At 50.8% G+C, this 15267-nt stretch overlaps 1 protein-coding gene across 3 annotated transcripts in view; it reads right to left on the minus strand.

The window, feature by feature from the left end:
• LOC137344616 (protein PHTF1-like) overlaps window positions 1-5796 on the minus strand; it is a 31577-nt gene extending 25781 nt beyond the window's left edge. For all 3 annotated transcript variants that reach the window (XM_068007727.1, XM_068007725.1, XM_068007724.1), the window contains exons 1-4: window positions 5707-5796; window positions 4437-4512; window positions 3506-3562; window positions 1702-1771 (exon numbers count right to left, since the gene is read on the minus strand). In XM_068007727.1, the coding sequence (XP_067863828.1) occupies window positions 1702-1771; window positions 3506-3562; window positions 4437-4481 (172 nt within the window). In that variant the 5' untranslated portion in view covers window positions 4482-4512; window positions 5707-5796. The remainder of the gene's footprint in view (window positions 1-1701; window positions 1772-3505; window positions 3563-4436; window positions 4513-5706) is intronic.
• Between the last annotated feature and the right edge of the window lie 9471 nt (window positions 5797-15267).

A 15267-nucleotide genomic window follows, 5' to 3' on the forward strand; every position in this document is an offset into this window, starting at 1 on the left:
GACACAATACTCTAGTTGTGGCCGAATCAGTGTTATATAAAAGGTTCATTACGACTTCCTTGCTTTTGTACTCTATGCCTCTATTTATAAAGCCCAGGATCTCATATACTTTCTTAACTGCTTTCTCAACCTGCCCTGCCACCTTCAGCGATTTGTGCACATATATCCCCAGATCTCTCTGTTCCTGCACCCCTTAGTTTATATTGCTTCTTCTCGTTCTTCCTACCAAAATGTATCACTTCACATTTTTCTGCGTTAAATTTCATCTGCCACGTGTCCGCCCTTGCCATCAGCCTGTCTATATCCTCATGAAGTCTATCACTATCCTCCTCACTACCCTTCCAAGTTTTGTGTCATCTGCAAATTTTGAAATTGTGCCTTGTACACTCAAGTCCAAGTCATTAACATATATCAAATAAAGCAATGGTCCCAGCACCGACCCCTGGGGAACACCACTGTACACCTCCCTCCAGTCCGAAAAACAACCGTTCAGCACTACTCTTTTTGTTCCTTGTGGTTATGGAACCAAGGTGGGTAAATGGAGCTAAGGTACTGATCAGCCATGATCTAACTGACTGGTGGAACAGGCTAGAGTGGCTGAACGGGCTCCTCCTGTTCCTATGAGTGAGGGGGCACTATGCTGCGTATAAGGCCACTGCTCGATGGAGTGCCCTGCTATTTGAGGGACAGATGGTAACAATGGAAAGAGGCGATTGCACCAGAGAGGGTACAGAGGAGATTTATGAGGACGTTGCCAGGACTGGAGAATTTTAGCTATGATGACAGATTGCATCGGCTGGGGTTGTTTTCTTTGGAACAGAGGAGGCTGAGGGGAGATTTAATTGAGGTGTATAAAATTATGAGGGGCCTAGATAGAGTGGACGAGAAGGACCTATTTCCATTAGCAGAGAGGTCAATAACCAGGGGGCATAGATTTAAAGTAATTGGTAGAAGGATTAGAGGGGAGCTGAGGAGAATTTTTTTCACCCAGATGGTGGTGGGGATCTGGAACTCACTGCCTGAAAGGCTGGTAGAGGCAGAAACCCTCAACTCATTTAAAAAGTACTTGGATATGCATTTGAAGTGCTGTGACCTACAGAGCAAGAACTGGAAAGTGGGATTAAACACCAAGCAAGATTAGAAGGTTCACTCGGTTAATCCCGGGGATGAGGGGGCGGACATATGAGGAGAGGTTGAGTAGATTGGGACTCTACTCAGTGGAGTTCAGAAGAATGAGAGGCGATCTTACTGAAACATATAAGATTGTGAAGGGGCTTGATCGGGTGGATGCGGTAAGGATGTTCCCAAGGATGGGTGAAACTAGAACTAGGGGGCACAATCTCAGAATAAGGGGCTGCTCTTTGAAAACTGAGATGAGGAGAAACTTCTTCACTCAGAGGGTAGTAGGTCTGTGGAATTTGCTGCCCCAGGAAGCTGTGGAAGTTACATCATTAAATAAATTTAAAACAGAAATAGACAGTTTCCTAGAAGTAAAGGGAATTAGGAGTTACGGGGAGCGGGCAGGAAATTGGACATGAATTTAGATTTGAGGTTAGGATCAGATCAGCCATGATCTTATTGAATGGCGGAGCAGGCCCGAGGGGCCGATTGGCCTTCTCCTGCTCCTATTTCTTATGTTCTTATGTTCTTAAAAGACAGAATGTGATAAAAAGATGTAGAAATCTCCCTTGTTGCTCTCACCTCTTACAAGGTCGACATCTATCAGATCGGACTTTATTCGGCCTGTCTTCTTGGGCTTGCTTCGCAGACCCTGGAATGAACCAAACACGTTCTGTTTAACAATGCTGCACCTCCTCTAAAGGACATTCGAGCTCGTGCTGCTGGGAAGCTCTCTGCACACAGCGTGGAATACTGCCAGGAAACACCCATTTCTAACACGGCGTGGGATTCCCAGCTCCTCCGGTGTTGCAGACTAAACAATTGAAGAAACTGAGTCGTCGATTTTACACGCAGTGTCATTTTCTGCCGGACGGGGTGAAGGGGGGGGTTAGATGGTGCTCTGGACCCATATATTGACCAAGGCTGCTTGACCATACAAGTGGGACCCATGATACACTGACCAATCAGTACCCATCATACATACATTGATTAATTGATACCCATTATACATAAACTGACCAATCAGTACATATTATACCTAAACTGACCATAGAATCTTACAGCACAGAAGAAGGAGGCCATTCAATCCACTGTGCCTGTGCTGGCTCTCTGAAGGAGCTGTCCAATTTAGTCCAACACCCCAGCTTTTTCCCCATAACCCTCTTCAAGTACATGTCCAATTGCCTTTTGAAAGTTCCTATGGAATCTGATTCCACAACCGTTTCAGACCATAATAACCGTGTGAGAAAAAAACTCATCTCCCCTCTAGTTGTTTTACCAATTATTTTAAATCTATGACCTCTGGTCACCGACCCACTTGCCAGAGGAAACAGTTTCTCCCTACTTGCTCTATCAAAACCCCTCAAATTTTGAACTCCTCTATTAAATCTCCTCTTAACCTTCTCTACTGTAAGGAGAACAATCCCAGTTTCTCCAAACTCTCCACATAACTGAAGTTTCTCATCTCTGATAAACCTCCTTTGTATCCTCTCCAAGGCCTTGACATCTTTCCCGAAGGGCGGTGCCCAGAATTGTACACAATTCTCCAGCTAAGGCCTAACCAATCAGTATAGATTATACGTGCACACGCTGACCGCTCCGCGCCCGCCGTACGCGCCCTGACCGCTCCGCCGTACACGCCCTGACCGCTCCGCGCCCGCCGTACGCGCCCTGACCGCTCCGCCGTACACGCCCTGACCGCTCCGCGCCCGCCGTACGCGCCCTGACCACTCCGCCGTACGCGCCCTGACCACTCCGCCGTACGCGCCCTGACCACTCCGCCGTACACGCCCTGACCGCTCCGCGCCCGCCGTACGCGCCCTGACCGATCGGTACTCACTTTACTCGCTGACCGATCGGTACTCACTTTACTCGCTGACCGATCGGTACTCACTTTACTCGCTGACCGATCGGTCAGTGTATGTGAAGCGGGTATCAATCACTGTGAACAATGCGATGTGAAATGAAGGACAATTGTTAATGAAAAGGATTTTGAAAATTGTTCTATGAAAAATGTCAATGCTTCTTTTAAATCCTTGAAACAGTTTCCGGAACCAGAAACTACAGCGACTCCTCTCCTCTCCAATTTGTCAACAACAAAAAATCCATTTGATTCTTAGGCAAAAATCGCAGGAACACTGTCAGTCTTTGCCCAGCGGAAGCTACGCTGGAAGGTTAACAACCATCACTGGACCGGCCCGCACTGCCCGATGGATTAATAACCCAACGCCCGAGCCACCTGACATACCCAGGAACACAGTCTCTCCCCCCCTATCCTCCACCCAACCTTTGGGGAAAGCGAGTCTCACCCGGCTTCTCAATCAGAGGGGGAGTGAGAAGCACGGAGCATTTTATCAGAGCGTTACCCAGAGTGGCTGAGCCCCACCTTAATCTCCGTCTGTTCGATCGACTTTTCCCAGATCTGTTGGTCGTACGCTCCGATCTGAAACGGAACAATGTCAATCGGGTGAAAAACAAGTGGAAAACATTTCGTAATTCTGATTGTTGCAGCAGCGTTATAATCGGATATGCTGGTCTATTCACCTGTTGCCCCCAATGCCGTTCCCATTGGTCCATTACAGCTCTTATTGCCCCCAATGCTGTACCCATTGTCCCAGTTGCAGATCTTATAAGAACATAAGAACTAGGAGCAGGAGTAGGCCAAACGGCCCTTCGAGCCTGCTCCGCCATTCAATAAGATCATGGCTGATCTTCGACCTCAACTCCACTTTCCTGCCCGATCCCCATATCCCTTGATTCCCTTAGAGTCCAAAAATCTATCGATCTCAATCTTGAATATACTCAACGACTGAGCATCCACTGCCCTCTGGGGTAGAGAATTCCAAATATGCAAACCCTCTGAGTGAAGAAATTCCTCCTCATCTCAGTCCTAAATATCCAACCCCTTATCTTGAGGCTTTGTCCCCTAGTTCTAGACTTTCCAGCCAGGGGAAACAGCCTCTCAGCATTTACCCTGTCGAGGCCTCTTAGAATTTTATATGTTTCAATGGGACCCATCAGACGTGTTGATTAACACACTGGGACCTGTCAGAGGGATTGTTAAACAAACTGAGACCGCTCAGAGGGATTGATAAATACATTTGGACTTATCAGAGGTATTGATACCTACAAGAGGGATTGATAAACATCGTGGGGCTGAACAGAGGGATGGATAAAGTAACTGGGACCTATTAGAGGGATTGATAAAGTCACTGGGACCTAGCAGAGGGATAGATAAGTATAATACAATGTTGCCCCAATACTGTACCCACTGCCCCAGTTACAGATCCGGTTGATCCCAGATGTTGGGCTCGTACCTTTTTCTGGTACCATGTTATGGCGTCAGTTGTTTTCGAGGCCATTTGGTGCTCAGTCACCAGCGACTCATCTTATCTGCAAAAGAAAATTCACATAAAGCCGGAGGAGAGTCTGGGGGGTGGGTCTGATTCGGAGGGACCTTTGTGACCTTCGCTGGTTTGGAGTCAACATCAGCAAACCTGACCCCAAAAAACTTAAGCTACACGGAGAGAGGTCAGAAGCAGAACATGGTACTGAGCTATCGAGTAATGTGAGAGCCGAGGTTTACACTGCACCCGGTAACTGATAGCATCAGCTTCAGGGGGCATCAAACCTGGAACCCTGGGAATCGACAGCACCCCATCCGCCGCACTCACCTATACACCTCCAAAGCTCACATTCCCCCCACATTCTCCGGTATATCTTTCCCAACGCCCCGCATACCCTCATTAACCCCATGTATACCCCATCCCCAACGCACCCTGGTATACCCTTCAGCCCCCAAACATCCCCTCACCCCCGCCAACTCTCCCCATACTGTCATTCTCTATACTCTTCTGTAAACTCCTACCCCCCCACCCTTCCCCAGATATCCCATCCCGATATACCCAACACTCCCCACATACCCCACTCCCCCACATCGCCCCAATATACCCCACATTCATCAGACTCCCCCACATATACCCCAATCCCCCCATATACCCCACACTCCCCCCCATATACCCCACACTCCCCCCCCATATACCCCACACTCCCCCCCCCATATACCCCACTCCCCCACATATACCCCAATCCCCCTATACCCCACACTCCCCCCCCATATACCCCACACTCCCCCCCATATACCCCACACTCCCCCCCATATACCCCACACTCCCCAATCCCCCCATATACCCCACACTCCCCCCCCATATACCCCACACTCCCCCCCCATATACCCCACAGTCCCCCCATATACCCCACACTCCCCCCATATACCCCACACTCCCCAATCCCCCCCATATACCCCACACTCCCCCCCATATACCCCACACTCCCCCCCATATACCCCACACTCCCCACAGTCCCCCCCATATACCCCACACTCCCCCCCATATACCCCACACCCCCCATATACCCCACCCCCCATATACCCCACACACCCCAATCCCCCACACTCCCCAATCCCCCACACTCCCCCCCATATACCCCACACACCCCAATCCCCCACACTCCCCCTGCCCCCGGTGCTGTACCAGGGCCCGGTCTGAGCCGAGTGTCGGGGCCCGGAGCACCGGCCCCCGCTCTCACCTCCACCCGCCGCCCCTGTGCCGGTAACCGGACCGCGGCCTGAGCGCGGCGACAGCCTGGGCCTCGCCTGCCGGCGGCCGGGAGAAGGAAGCGGCCGCGGTACATGAATATTAATCAGCTCATGAATATTAATCGGCTCATGAATATGTAACGAGTATTTGAATAGGTAATGAGCCAGGCCCCACCCCCAGCGGCAATAAATTAAACAGAAAAAAATAGGTCAATAAACTGCACAGCAAGATCCCAGTTAAGTTATAACCATCGATGTTCCATAATATTAAAATGCTGATTCTTTAAACTTGGTGGTCGGAAGCAGGCTGTGTAACTAAATGCCCAAATCTCTAACCTGAGGCTTTACACATTACCATCAAATTGCTTTATCCATCTGCACAAAACTGTATTAAATATGGAAAAGATCCTAATAAACCAAGACCCTCAGTCAGGGCAGCGGAACTCCCAATAACTCACAATCCACATAAACCCCGTCACCCAATCCACATAAAGCCTTTTTCCCCACTGTTCGATATTTCTATCACTAAATGAACAAAAGTGTTCAAAGAAATGTTTTCTTTAAATACTTTTTTTTATTGCTCCTATGATTTCTTTCTCTCCCAGGTGTTGATCGTAGCAGTGTTCTGGAGACTGGTATTTAATTCTTGGAGACTCCCGGCCAATCCAACATCCTCACACCCGCTGATATCCTTGTATTATCCACGTACTTGCGATCGTTTTTTCATCCAGATCCTCAATAACGATGGTGATAACAAGAGACCTCACACTGCGTGATCAGCGACCATGAAGCTGTCGGATTGTGGTGAAAATCCAACTGGTTCACTAACGTCCCTTTAGGGAAGGAAACCTGCCGTCCTTACCCGGTCTGGGCCTATAGGTGACTCCAGTCCCCACACCAACGTGGTTGACTCTTAACTGCCCCCTGAGGTGGCCCAGCAAGACACTCAGTTGAATCAAACCTGGGTAACTAGGGGATGGGCAATAAATGCCAGCCTTGCCAGCGACGCCCACATCCCGAGAATGAAATTTTACTTAAAACTCCACTGGGGACCGAAGCCCACGCAGAATCACTCCCATCAAAAACAATTGCCGTCTGCGGGAAGGTAACCAGTTCTTCACCCAACCCCAAAATCTGCCCACGTGGGACTGAAGGTTGCTCTGGTGTGGCGCCTTGTCGAAGGCTTCGCGGAGGTCGAGATACACAACGTCGACCGGTGACTTCCGACATCCACCAACTTTTGTAACTTCTCCCAAATATTCAACCGGGTTGGTGAGATGGGGCCTTCTTTTCCAGAAAACATGCTGAGATTCCCAGATGAGTGCAGTGATGCATTTAGGTAGGAAGAATGAGGAGAGGCAATATAAACTAAATGGTACAATTTTAAAGGGAGCGCGGGAGCAGAGAGAACTGGGAATGCACATACACAAAGGTGGCAGGACAGGTTGAGACGGATGTTAAAAGAGCATTTGGGATCCATGGCTTTATAAACAGAGACCAGGTGATCAAGAAGGCCAACGGAATGTTGGCTTTTATTGCTAGGGGGATAGAATATAAAAACAGGGAGGTATTGCTGCAGTTATATAAGGTATTGGTGAGACCGCACCTGGAATACTGCATACAGTTTTGGTCTCCATACTTAAGAAAAGACATACTTGCTCTCGAGGCAGTACAAAGAAGGTTCACTCGGTTAATCCCGGGGATGAGGGGGCGGACATATGAGGAGAGGTTGAATAGATTGGGACTCTACTCATTGGAGTTCAGAAGAATGAGAGGCGATCTTATTGAAACATATAAGAGATTGTGAAGGGGCTTGATCGGGTGGATGCGGTAAGGATGTTCCCAAGGATACGTGAAACTAGAACTAGGGGGCATAATCTTAGAATAAGGGGCTGCTCCTTCAAAACTGAGATGAGGGGAAACTTCTTCACTCAGAGGGTGGTAGGTCTGTGGAATTTGCTGCCCCAGGAAGCTGTGGAAGCTACATCATTGAATAAATTTAAAACAGAAATAGACAGTTTCCTAGAAGTAAAGGGAATTAGGGGTTACGGGGAGCGGGCAGGAAATTGGACATGAATTTAGATTTGAGGTTAGGATCAGATCAGCCATGATCTTATTGAATGGCGGAGCAGGCTCGAGGGGCCGATTGGCCTTCTCCTGCTCCTATTTCTTATGTTCTTATGAGACGTAGAGTACAAAAGCAAGGAAGTTATACTAAACCTTTATAAAACACTGGTTAGGCCCCAACTGGAGTAATTTGTCCAATTCTGGGCACCACACTTTAGGAAGGATGTCAAGGCTTTAGAGAGGGTGCAAATGAGATTTATGAGAATGGTACCGGGGATGAGGGACTTCAATTATGTGGAGAGACTGGAGAAGCTGGGGTTGTTCTCCTTAGGACAGAGCAGGTTAACGGGAGATTTAACAGAGGTGTTCAAAATCATGAGGGGTTTTGATAGAATAAATAAGGACAAACTGTTTCCAGTGGCAGAAGGGTCGGTAACCAGAGGACATAGATTTAAAATAATTGGCAAAAGAATCAGAGGCGAGATGAGGAGAATTTTTTTAATGCACTGCCTGAAAGGGCGATGGAAGCAGATTCAATAATGACTTTCAAAAGGGAGTTGGATAAATACTTGAAGGGGAAAAAGTTGCAGGGCTATGGGGAAAGAGCAGGGAAATGGGACTAATTACCGGGAGCGGGCAGGAAATTGGACATGAATTTAGATTTGAGGTTGGGATCGGATCGGCCATGGTCTTGTTGAATGGCGGAGCAGGCTCGAGGGGCCGATTGGCCCACTCCTGCTCCTATTTCTTTTGTTCTTATGTTCTTAATTGGATAGCTCTTTCAAAGAGCCGACACAGGCACGATGGGCCGAATGGCCTCCTTCCGCGCTGTACGATTCTTTGAACCCCTTCTCTGTCCTGGTGGTCATACTGTGCATCTCCAAACAGCAAGTGTCTCCACAAGATGGGTCCCAGCAAGTGTCTGGTTGGATTCTCCAAGCCACAACAGAAGCCGCATCGGAAAATATGGCGGCTTTTATGCACATTTTTTTAAAATGTAGAAAAAAACTAGGAGATAAAGGCAACACACTGGAGGCCTCAGAAACAGCTCTCTACAACTTTTCTAAGGTTTTGACCCAGCATGAAATGGGCATGATTAGCGTATTGATTGACTGGGGCCCTCTCAGTTGAGTGCTGTTGAGCACCAGTCAAGTTATGCCCCAAACTGGGCGTTGAACTGAATCTGACTGAGTTCTATCCTGAGAACTCGCTGCCTGGGGATGCACAGTTTTTTTTTTGGACTTTCTGGATTATTTGATTCCCTGCAATTCCGAGATCGCAGGCTTGGGATGAGCTTCACAGGTGGAGGAATCACGTGAAGGGAGCCTGTCAGCTGCACCAAACCAGCAACTGTGATCCGAATCGGTCCCTGAATCAGTTTGCTCCTCCACTCAATCAAAACTAAAATGGGTCGGTGTGAAAGTGGTCAGACCCTCACAGCCTTTGTGTGAATTTTAGTACAGGAGGCAAAAGCGGGTAATTCAGATAGACTTTGTACTGAGATTAGCAATTCTGTACACGGAGAGAGCGAACAGGCTGGAGTTTGGTTATCGCCCACACCAGGTACACATTCAGCTGGGTTAGAAAGGAAAACAAAAACTGCAAACGTTTTAGTGGCAGTTCCGTCGGCAACTATAACGAGAGAGAACATAGGAACAGGAGTAGGCCATTCAGCCCCTCCTGCCCGCTCCGCCATTTGATAAGATCATGGCTGATCTGTGATCTAACTCCATATACCTGCCTTTGGCCCATATCCCTTAATACCTTTGGTGGCCAAAAAGCTATCTATCTCAGATTTAAATTTAGCAATTGAGCTAGTATCAATTGCCGTTTGCGGAAGAGAGTTCCAAACTTCTACAACCTTTTGTGTGTAGAAATGTTTTCTAATCTCGCTCCTGAAAGGTCTGGCTCTAATTTTTAGACTGTGCCCCCTACTCCTAAAATCCCCAACCAGCAGAAATAGTTTCTCTCTATCCACCCTATCTGTTCCCCTTAATATCTTATAAACTTCGATCAGATCATCCATTAACCTTCGAAACTCTAGAGAATACAACCCCAATTTGTGTAATCTCTCCTCGTAACTTAACCCTTGAAGTCCGGGTATCATTCTAGTAAACCTACGCTGCACTCCCTCCAAGGCCAATATGTCCTTCCGAAGGTGCGGTGCCCAGAACTGCTCACAGTACTCCAGGTGCGGTCTAACCAGGGTTTTGTATAGCTGCAGCATAACTTCTGCCCCCTTGTACTCTAGTCCTCTAGATATAAAGGCCAGCATTCCATTTGCCTTCTTGATTATTTTCTGCACCTGTTCATGACACTTCAATGATCGGTGTACCTGAACCCCTAAGTCCCTTTGGACATCCACTGTTTTTAACTTAAGAGGAGAGACAGGTGAATGAATGTTCCAGGAATTCCAGTTCTGAGGAAGGGTCAACATCTGAAATGTTAACCTGGCTTTTCTGGATGCTGACTAAGCTGACATGTTTAGTGTCTGGCCTGTTTGAATAACAACGACACCTTTTGATTGGTGTGATGCTGTCCCAACATCGTATAAGATATGCGATTTGAGAACCTTTTCATTCAATCATCTGACGAAGGAGATAATCTCCGAAAGCTTGTGATTTTAAAATAAATTTGTTGGACTATAACCTGGTGTTGTAAGATTCCTTACATTTGTCCACCCCAGTCCATCACCGGCATCTCCACATCATGTTTAGTGTCAGTTGTGACTCAGTGGGCAGCACTCTCGACTCTGAGTCAGAAGGTTGTGGATTCAAGCAAGGTGCTTGAGCGCAAAATCCAGGCTGACACTCCCAGTGCCAGTACTGAGGGAGCGCTGCACTGTCGGAGGTGCAGTCTTTCGGATGAGATGTTAAACCGAGGCCCTGACTGCCCTCTCAGGTGGATGTAAAAGATCCCATGGCCACTGTTTCTTCGAAGAAGAGCAGGGGTGACCAGGCCGATAGTTTTCCCTCAACCAACATCACTAAAAAAAAATTACCTGATTATTTATCTCATTGCTGTTTGTGGGAGCTTGCTGTACACAAATTGGCTGCTGCGTTTCCTACATTACAACAGTGACTACGTTTCAAAAGTTCTTAATTAGCTGTAAAGCGCTTTGGGACGTCTTGAGGTCGTAAAAGGTGCTATATTTATTGGCTGTATTTACAAAGTTCATTGATACCCTCTTGTGCTGATGTCCTGTGATTGCAGTGTTAACTGTTAGTCTCTGCACACGGCCACGTAAGTAGCGTTCGCGCGGGGTTGGTAGGCAGGGGGGCGCGGGGGAGTGGAATGTTTTACGTTATGTTTCCATGAAACACGTTACAGGAACTAAATTTATCCATCAGAAGGTTGAGATCAAAATCCAAGTATTAACTCACAAAACAAATTCTCCAACTACTGGGAAACAATTACACGATGCCACTGATACCAGGAATGAAATATGAATGAGTGGACTCATCAATTAGTCAGTGATTCACCGTTCAGCCAGAGTCAACAGAGATTGTGGACTTGTTTTGGAAAATAATATGTAGATGAGATTGTCTCATCACTGACTTCAAGGTATGAACATCAAGTAAGAGGAAGAAGTGTTTGATGTGACAGTGTAGAGGGAGCTTTACTCTGTATCTAACCTGTGCTGTACCTGCCCTGGGAGCGTTTGATGGGACAGTGTAGAGGGAGCTTTACTCTGTATCTAACCTACGCTGGAGGTGCAGGATAGTAAAAGAACCTAAGAAATAGGAGCACGAGTAGGGCATACGGCCTCTCAAGCCTGCTCCGCCATTCACTAAGATCATGGCTGATCTCCGACCTCAACTCCACTTTCCCGCCTGATCCCCGTATCTCTTGATTCCCTTAAAGTCTAAAAATTTATCAATCCCAGTCTTGAATATACTCAACGACTCAGCATCCAGAGCCCCCTGGGGTAGAGAATTCCAAACATTCATGACCCGCTGAGTGAAGAAATTCCTCCTGGTCTCAGTCCTAAATGGCCGACCCCTTATCCTGAGACTACGAGCCCTAGTTCTAGACTCTCCAGCCGGGGGAAACATACTCTCAGCATTTACCCTATCACGTCCTCTTAGAATCTTAAATGTTTCAATGAGATCACCTCTCATTCTTCTATACTCCGGAGAGTATAGGCCCATTCTACTCAATCTTTCCTCATAGGACAACCCTCTCATCCCAGGAATCAATCTAGTGAACCTTTCTTGCGCTTCCTCTAAGGCAAATATATCCTTCCTTAGGTAAGGTTGAGGAATAAATATTAGCCGGAACATTGGGGAGAACTCCCCTTCTCTTCAAAATAGTGCCATGGGATCATTAACGTCCAGCTGAGAGGGCAGACAGGACCTCGGTTTAACATCTCATCCCAAAGATGGCACCTCTGACAGTGCAACACTCCCCCAGTACTGCACTAAAGCGTCATCTTAGATTATGTGCTCAAATCTCTGGGGTGGGGCTCTAACCCATGACCTAGAATAAGGGGCTGCTCTATCAAAACTGAGATGAGGAGAAACTTCTTCACTCAGAGGGTAGTAGGTCTGTGGAATTTGCTGCCCCAGGAAGCTGTGGAAGCTACATCATTAAATAAATTTTAAACAGAACTAGACAGTTTCCTAGAAGTAAAGGGAATTAGGGGTTACGGGGAGCGGGCAGGAAATTGGACATGAATTTAGATTTGAGGTTAGGATCAGATCAGCCATGATCTTATTGAATGGCGGAGCAGGCTCGAGGGGCCGATTGGCCTACTCCTGCTCCTATTTCTTATGACTCGGAGGCGAGGGGACGACCCACTGAGCCAAGGCTGACATTTCTGCCCATTATATTGCTGCCCCTTGGCTCAAATCACGGTTTGCAACCGACAGCAGCTTGTTCCAGGTCTGTCTTCCAGGCAGAAATGAATTCATTTCTCAGGCACTAGGGGAACGTGATTTCTTTCAGAGGTTGCGGAGGTCGGGCTGATTATTGGAGAGTCACACGGGTGCTTGTGCCCCTCGTGGTTTCTGAGCAAGGCGTCTGATCTGCCTCTTCGATATATCAAGGTATTGGTGTGGCCAGTCCTACTGGAATACGGTCGTACCATGGTGTTGCCAACTCAGGTTGGATGTATTCCTGGAGATTTCATCACTCCCCCACGTTCCCGCCATTGGTCACCCAACATGTCAATCCTCACAGGAACTGCCTTCCAACGCTAAGTAGAAAGCAAGCTGATTCCTTGTTACGGGATTGGATGATTCTTCGCTGTCAGTTAAACAGCATTTTTTTTTCCCATCATCATTATTTTTATAACTAATAAACAAAAGCAAAATGAAAAACACAATTTGCTTTAATGCCATGATTTTTATCCCAGGTTGTTCATAGCAGTATCCTGGAGATTAATCTACAAATCCTGGAGGGTTAACAAGCTTGTCATACCACCACACTCTTCCTTTTACACCAGCTCCAATGGCTGGGTGGGGGAGAGAGAGAGAGAGAGAGAGAGAGGGGAGGCTGGGTGGGAGAGAGAGAGAGAGGGGAGGCTGGGTGGGAGAGAGAGAGAGAGGGGAGGCTGGGTGGGAGAGAGAGAGAGAGGGGAGGCTGGGTGGGAGAGAGAGAGAGGGGGGAGGCTGGGTGGGGCAGAGAGAGGGGGGAGGCTGGGTGGGGCAGAGAGAGGGGGGAGGCTGGGTGGGGCAGAGAGAGGGGGAGGCTGGGTGGGGGAGAGAGAGAGGGGGGAGGCTGGGTGGGGGAGAGAGAGAGGGGGGAGGCTGGGTGGGGGAGAGAGAGAGGGGGGAGGCTGGGTGGGGGAGAGAGAGAGGGGGGAGGCTGGGTGGGGGAGAGAGAGAGGGGGGAGGCTGGGTGGGGGAGAGAGAGAGGGGGGAGCCTGGGTGGGGGAGAGAGAGAGGGGGGAGGCTGGGTGGGGGAGAGAGAGGGGGGGGAGCCTGGGTGGGGGAGAGAGAGAGGGGGGAGCCTGGGTGGGGGAGAGAGAGAGGGGGGAGGCTGGGTGGGGGAGAGAGAGAGGGGGGAGGCTGGGTGGGGGAGAGAGAGAGGGGGGAGGCTGGGTGGGGGAGAGAGAGAGGGGGGAGGCTGGGTGGGGGAGAGAGAGAGGGGGGAGGCTGGGTGGGGGAGAGAGAGAGGGGGGAGGCTGGGTGGGGGAGAGAGAGAGGGGGGAGGCTGGGTGGGGGAGAGAGAGAGGGGGGAGGCTGGGTGGGGGAGAGAGAGAGGGGGGGAGGCTGGGTGGGGGAGAGAGAGAGGGGGGAGGCTGGGTGTGGGAGAGAGAGAGGGGGGAGGCTGGGTGTGGGAGAGAGAGAGGGGGGAGGCTGGGTGTGGGAGAGAGAGAGAGAGGGAGGCTGGGTGGGAGAGAGAGAGAGAGAGAGAGAGAGAGAGGGAGGCTGGGTGGGAGAGAGAGAGAGAGAGAGGGGGGAGGGGGGAGCCTGGGTGGGAGAGAGAGAGAGGGAGGCTGGGTGGGAGAGAGAGAGAGGGGAGGCTGGGTGGGAGAGAGAGAGAGGGGAGGCTGGGTGGGAGAGAGAGAGGGGAGGCTGGGTGGGAGAGAGAGAGGGGAGGCTGGGTGGGAGAGTGGTGGAAGAGGGGGGGGGGGTGGAAGAGGGGGGGGGGTGGAAGAGGGGGGGGGTGGAAGAGGGGGGGGGTGGAAGAGGGGGGGGGTGGAAGAGGGGGGGGGTGGAAGAGGGGGGGGGTGGAAGAGGGGGGGGGTGGAAGAGGGGGGGGGGTGGAAGAGGGGGGGGGTGGAAGAGGGGGGGGGTGGAAGAGGGGGGGGGTGGAAGAGGGGGGGGGGTGGAAGAGGGGGGGGGGTGGAAGAGGGGGGGGGGTGGAAGAGGGGGGGGGGGTGGAAGAGGGGGGGGGGTGGAAGAGGGGGGGGGGTGGAAGAGGGGGGGGGGTGGAAGAGGGGGGGGTGGAAGAGGGGGGGGGGTGGAAGAGGGGGGGGGGTGGAAGAGGGGGGGGGTGGAAGGGGGGGGGGGTGGAAGGGGGGGGGGTGGAAGAGGGGGGGGGGGTGGAAGAGGGGGGGGGGTGGAAGAGGGGGGGGGGTGGAAGAGGGGGGGGGGTGGAAGAGGGGGGGGGGTGGAAGAGGGGGGGGGGTGGAAGAGGGGGGGGGGTGGAAGAGGGGGGGGGGTGGAAGAGGGGGGGGGGTGGAAGAGGGGGGGGGGTGGAAGAGGGGGGGGGGTGGAAGAGGGGGGGGGGTGGAAGAGGGGGGGGGTGGAAGAGGGGGGGGGGTGGAAGAGGGGGGGGGTGGAAGAGGGGGGGGGTGGAAGAGGGGGGGTGGAAGAGGGGGGGTGGAAGAGGGGGGGGGGTGGAAGAGGGGGGGGGTGGAAGAGGGGGGGGGTGGAAGAGGGGGGGGGGTGGAAGAGGGGGGGGTGGAAGAGGGGGGGGGGGTGGAAGAGGGGGCGGGTGGAAGAGGGGGCGGGTGGAAGAGGGGGGGGGTGGAGAGGGGGGGGTGGAAGAGGGGGGGGTGGAAGAGGGGGGGTGGAGAGGGGGGGGGTGGAAGG

This window comes from Heptranchias perlo, chromosome 27 (genome assembly GCF_035084215.1).
Source record: "Heptranchias perlo isolate sHepPer1 chromosome 27, sHepPer1.hap1, whole genome shotgun sequence".
NCBI classification, from domain to species: Eukaryota; Metazoa; Chordata; class Chondrichthyes; order Hexanchiformes; family Hexanchidae; genus Heptranchias; species Heptranchias perlo.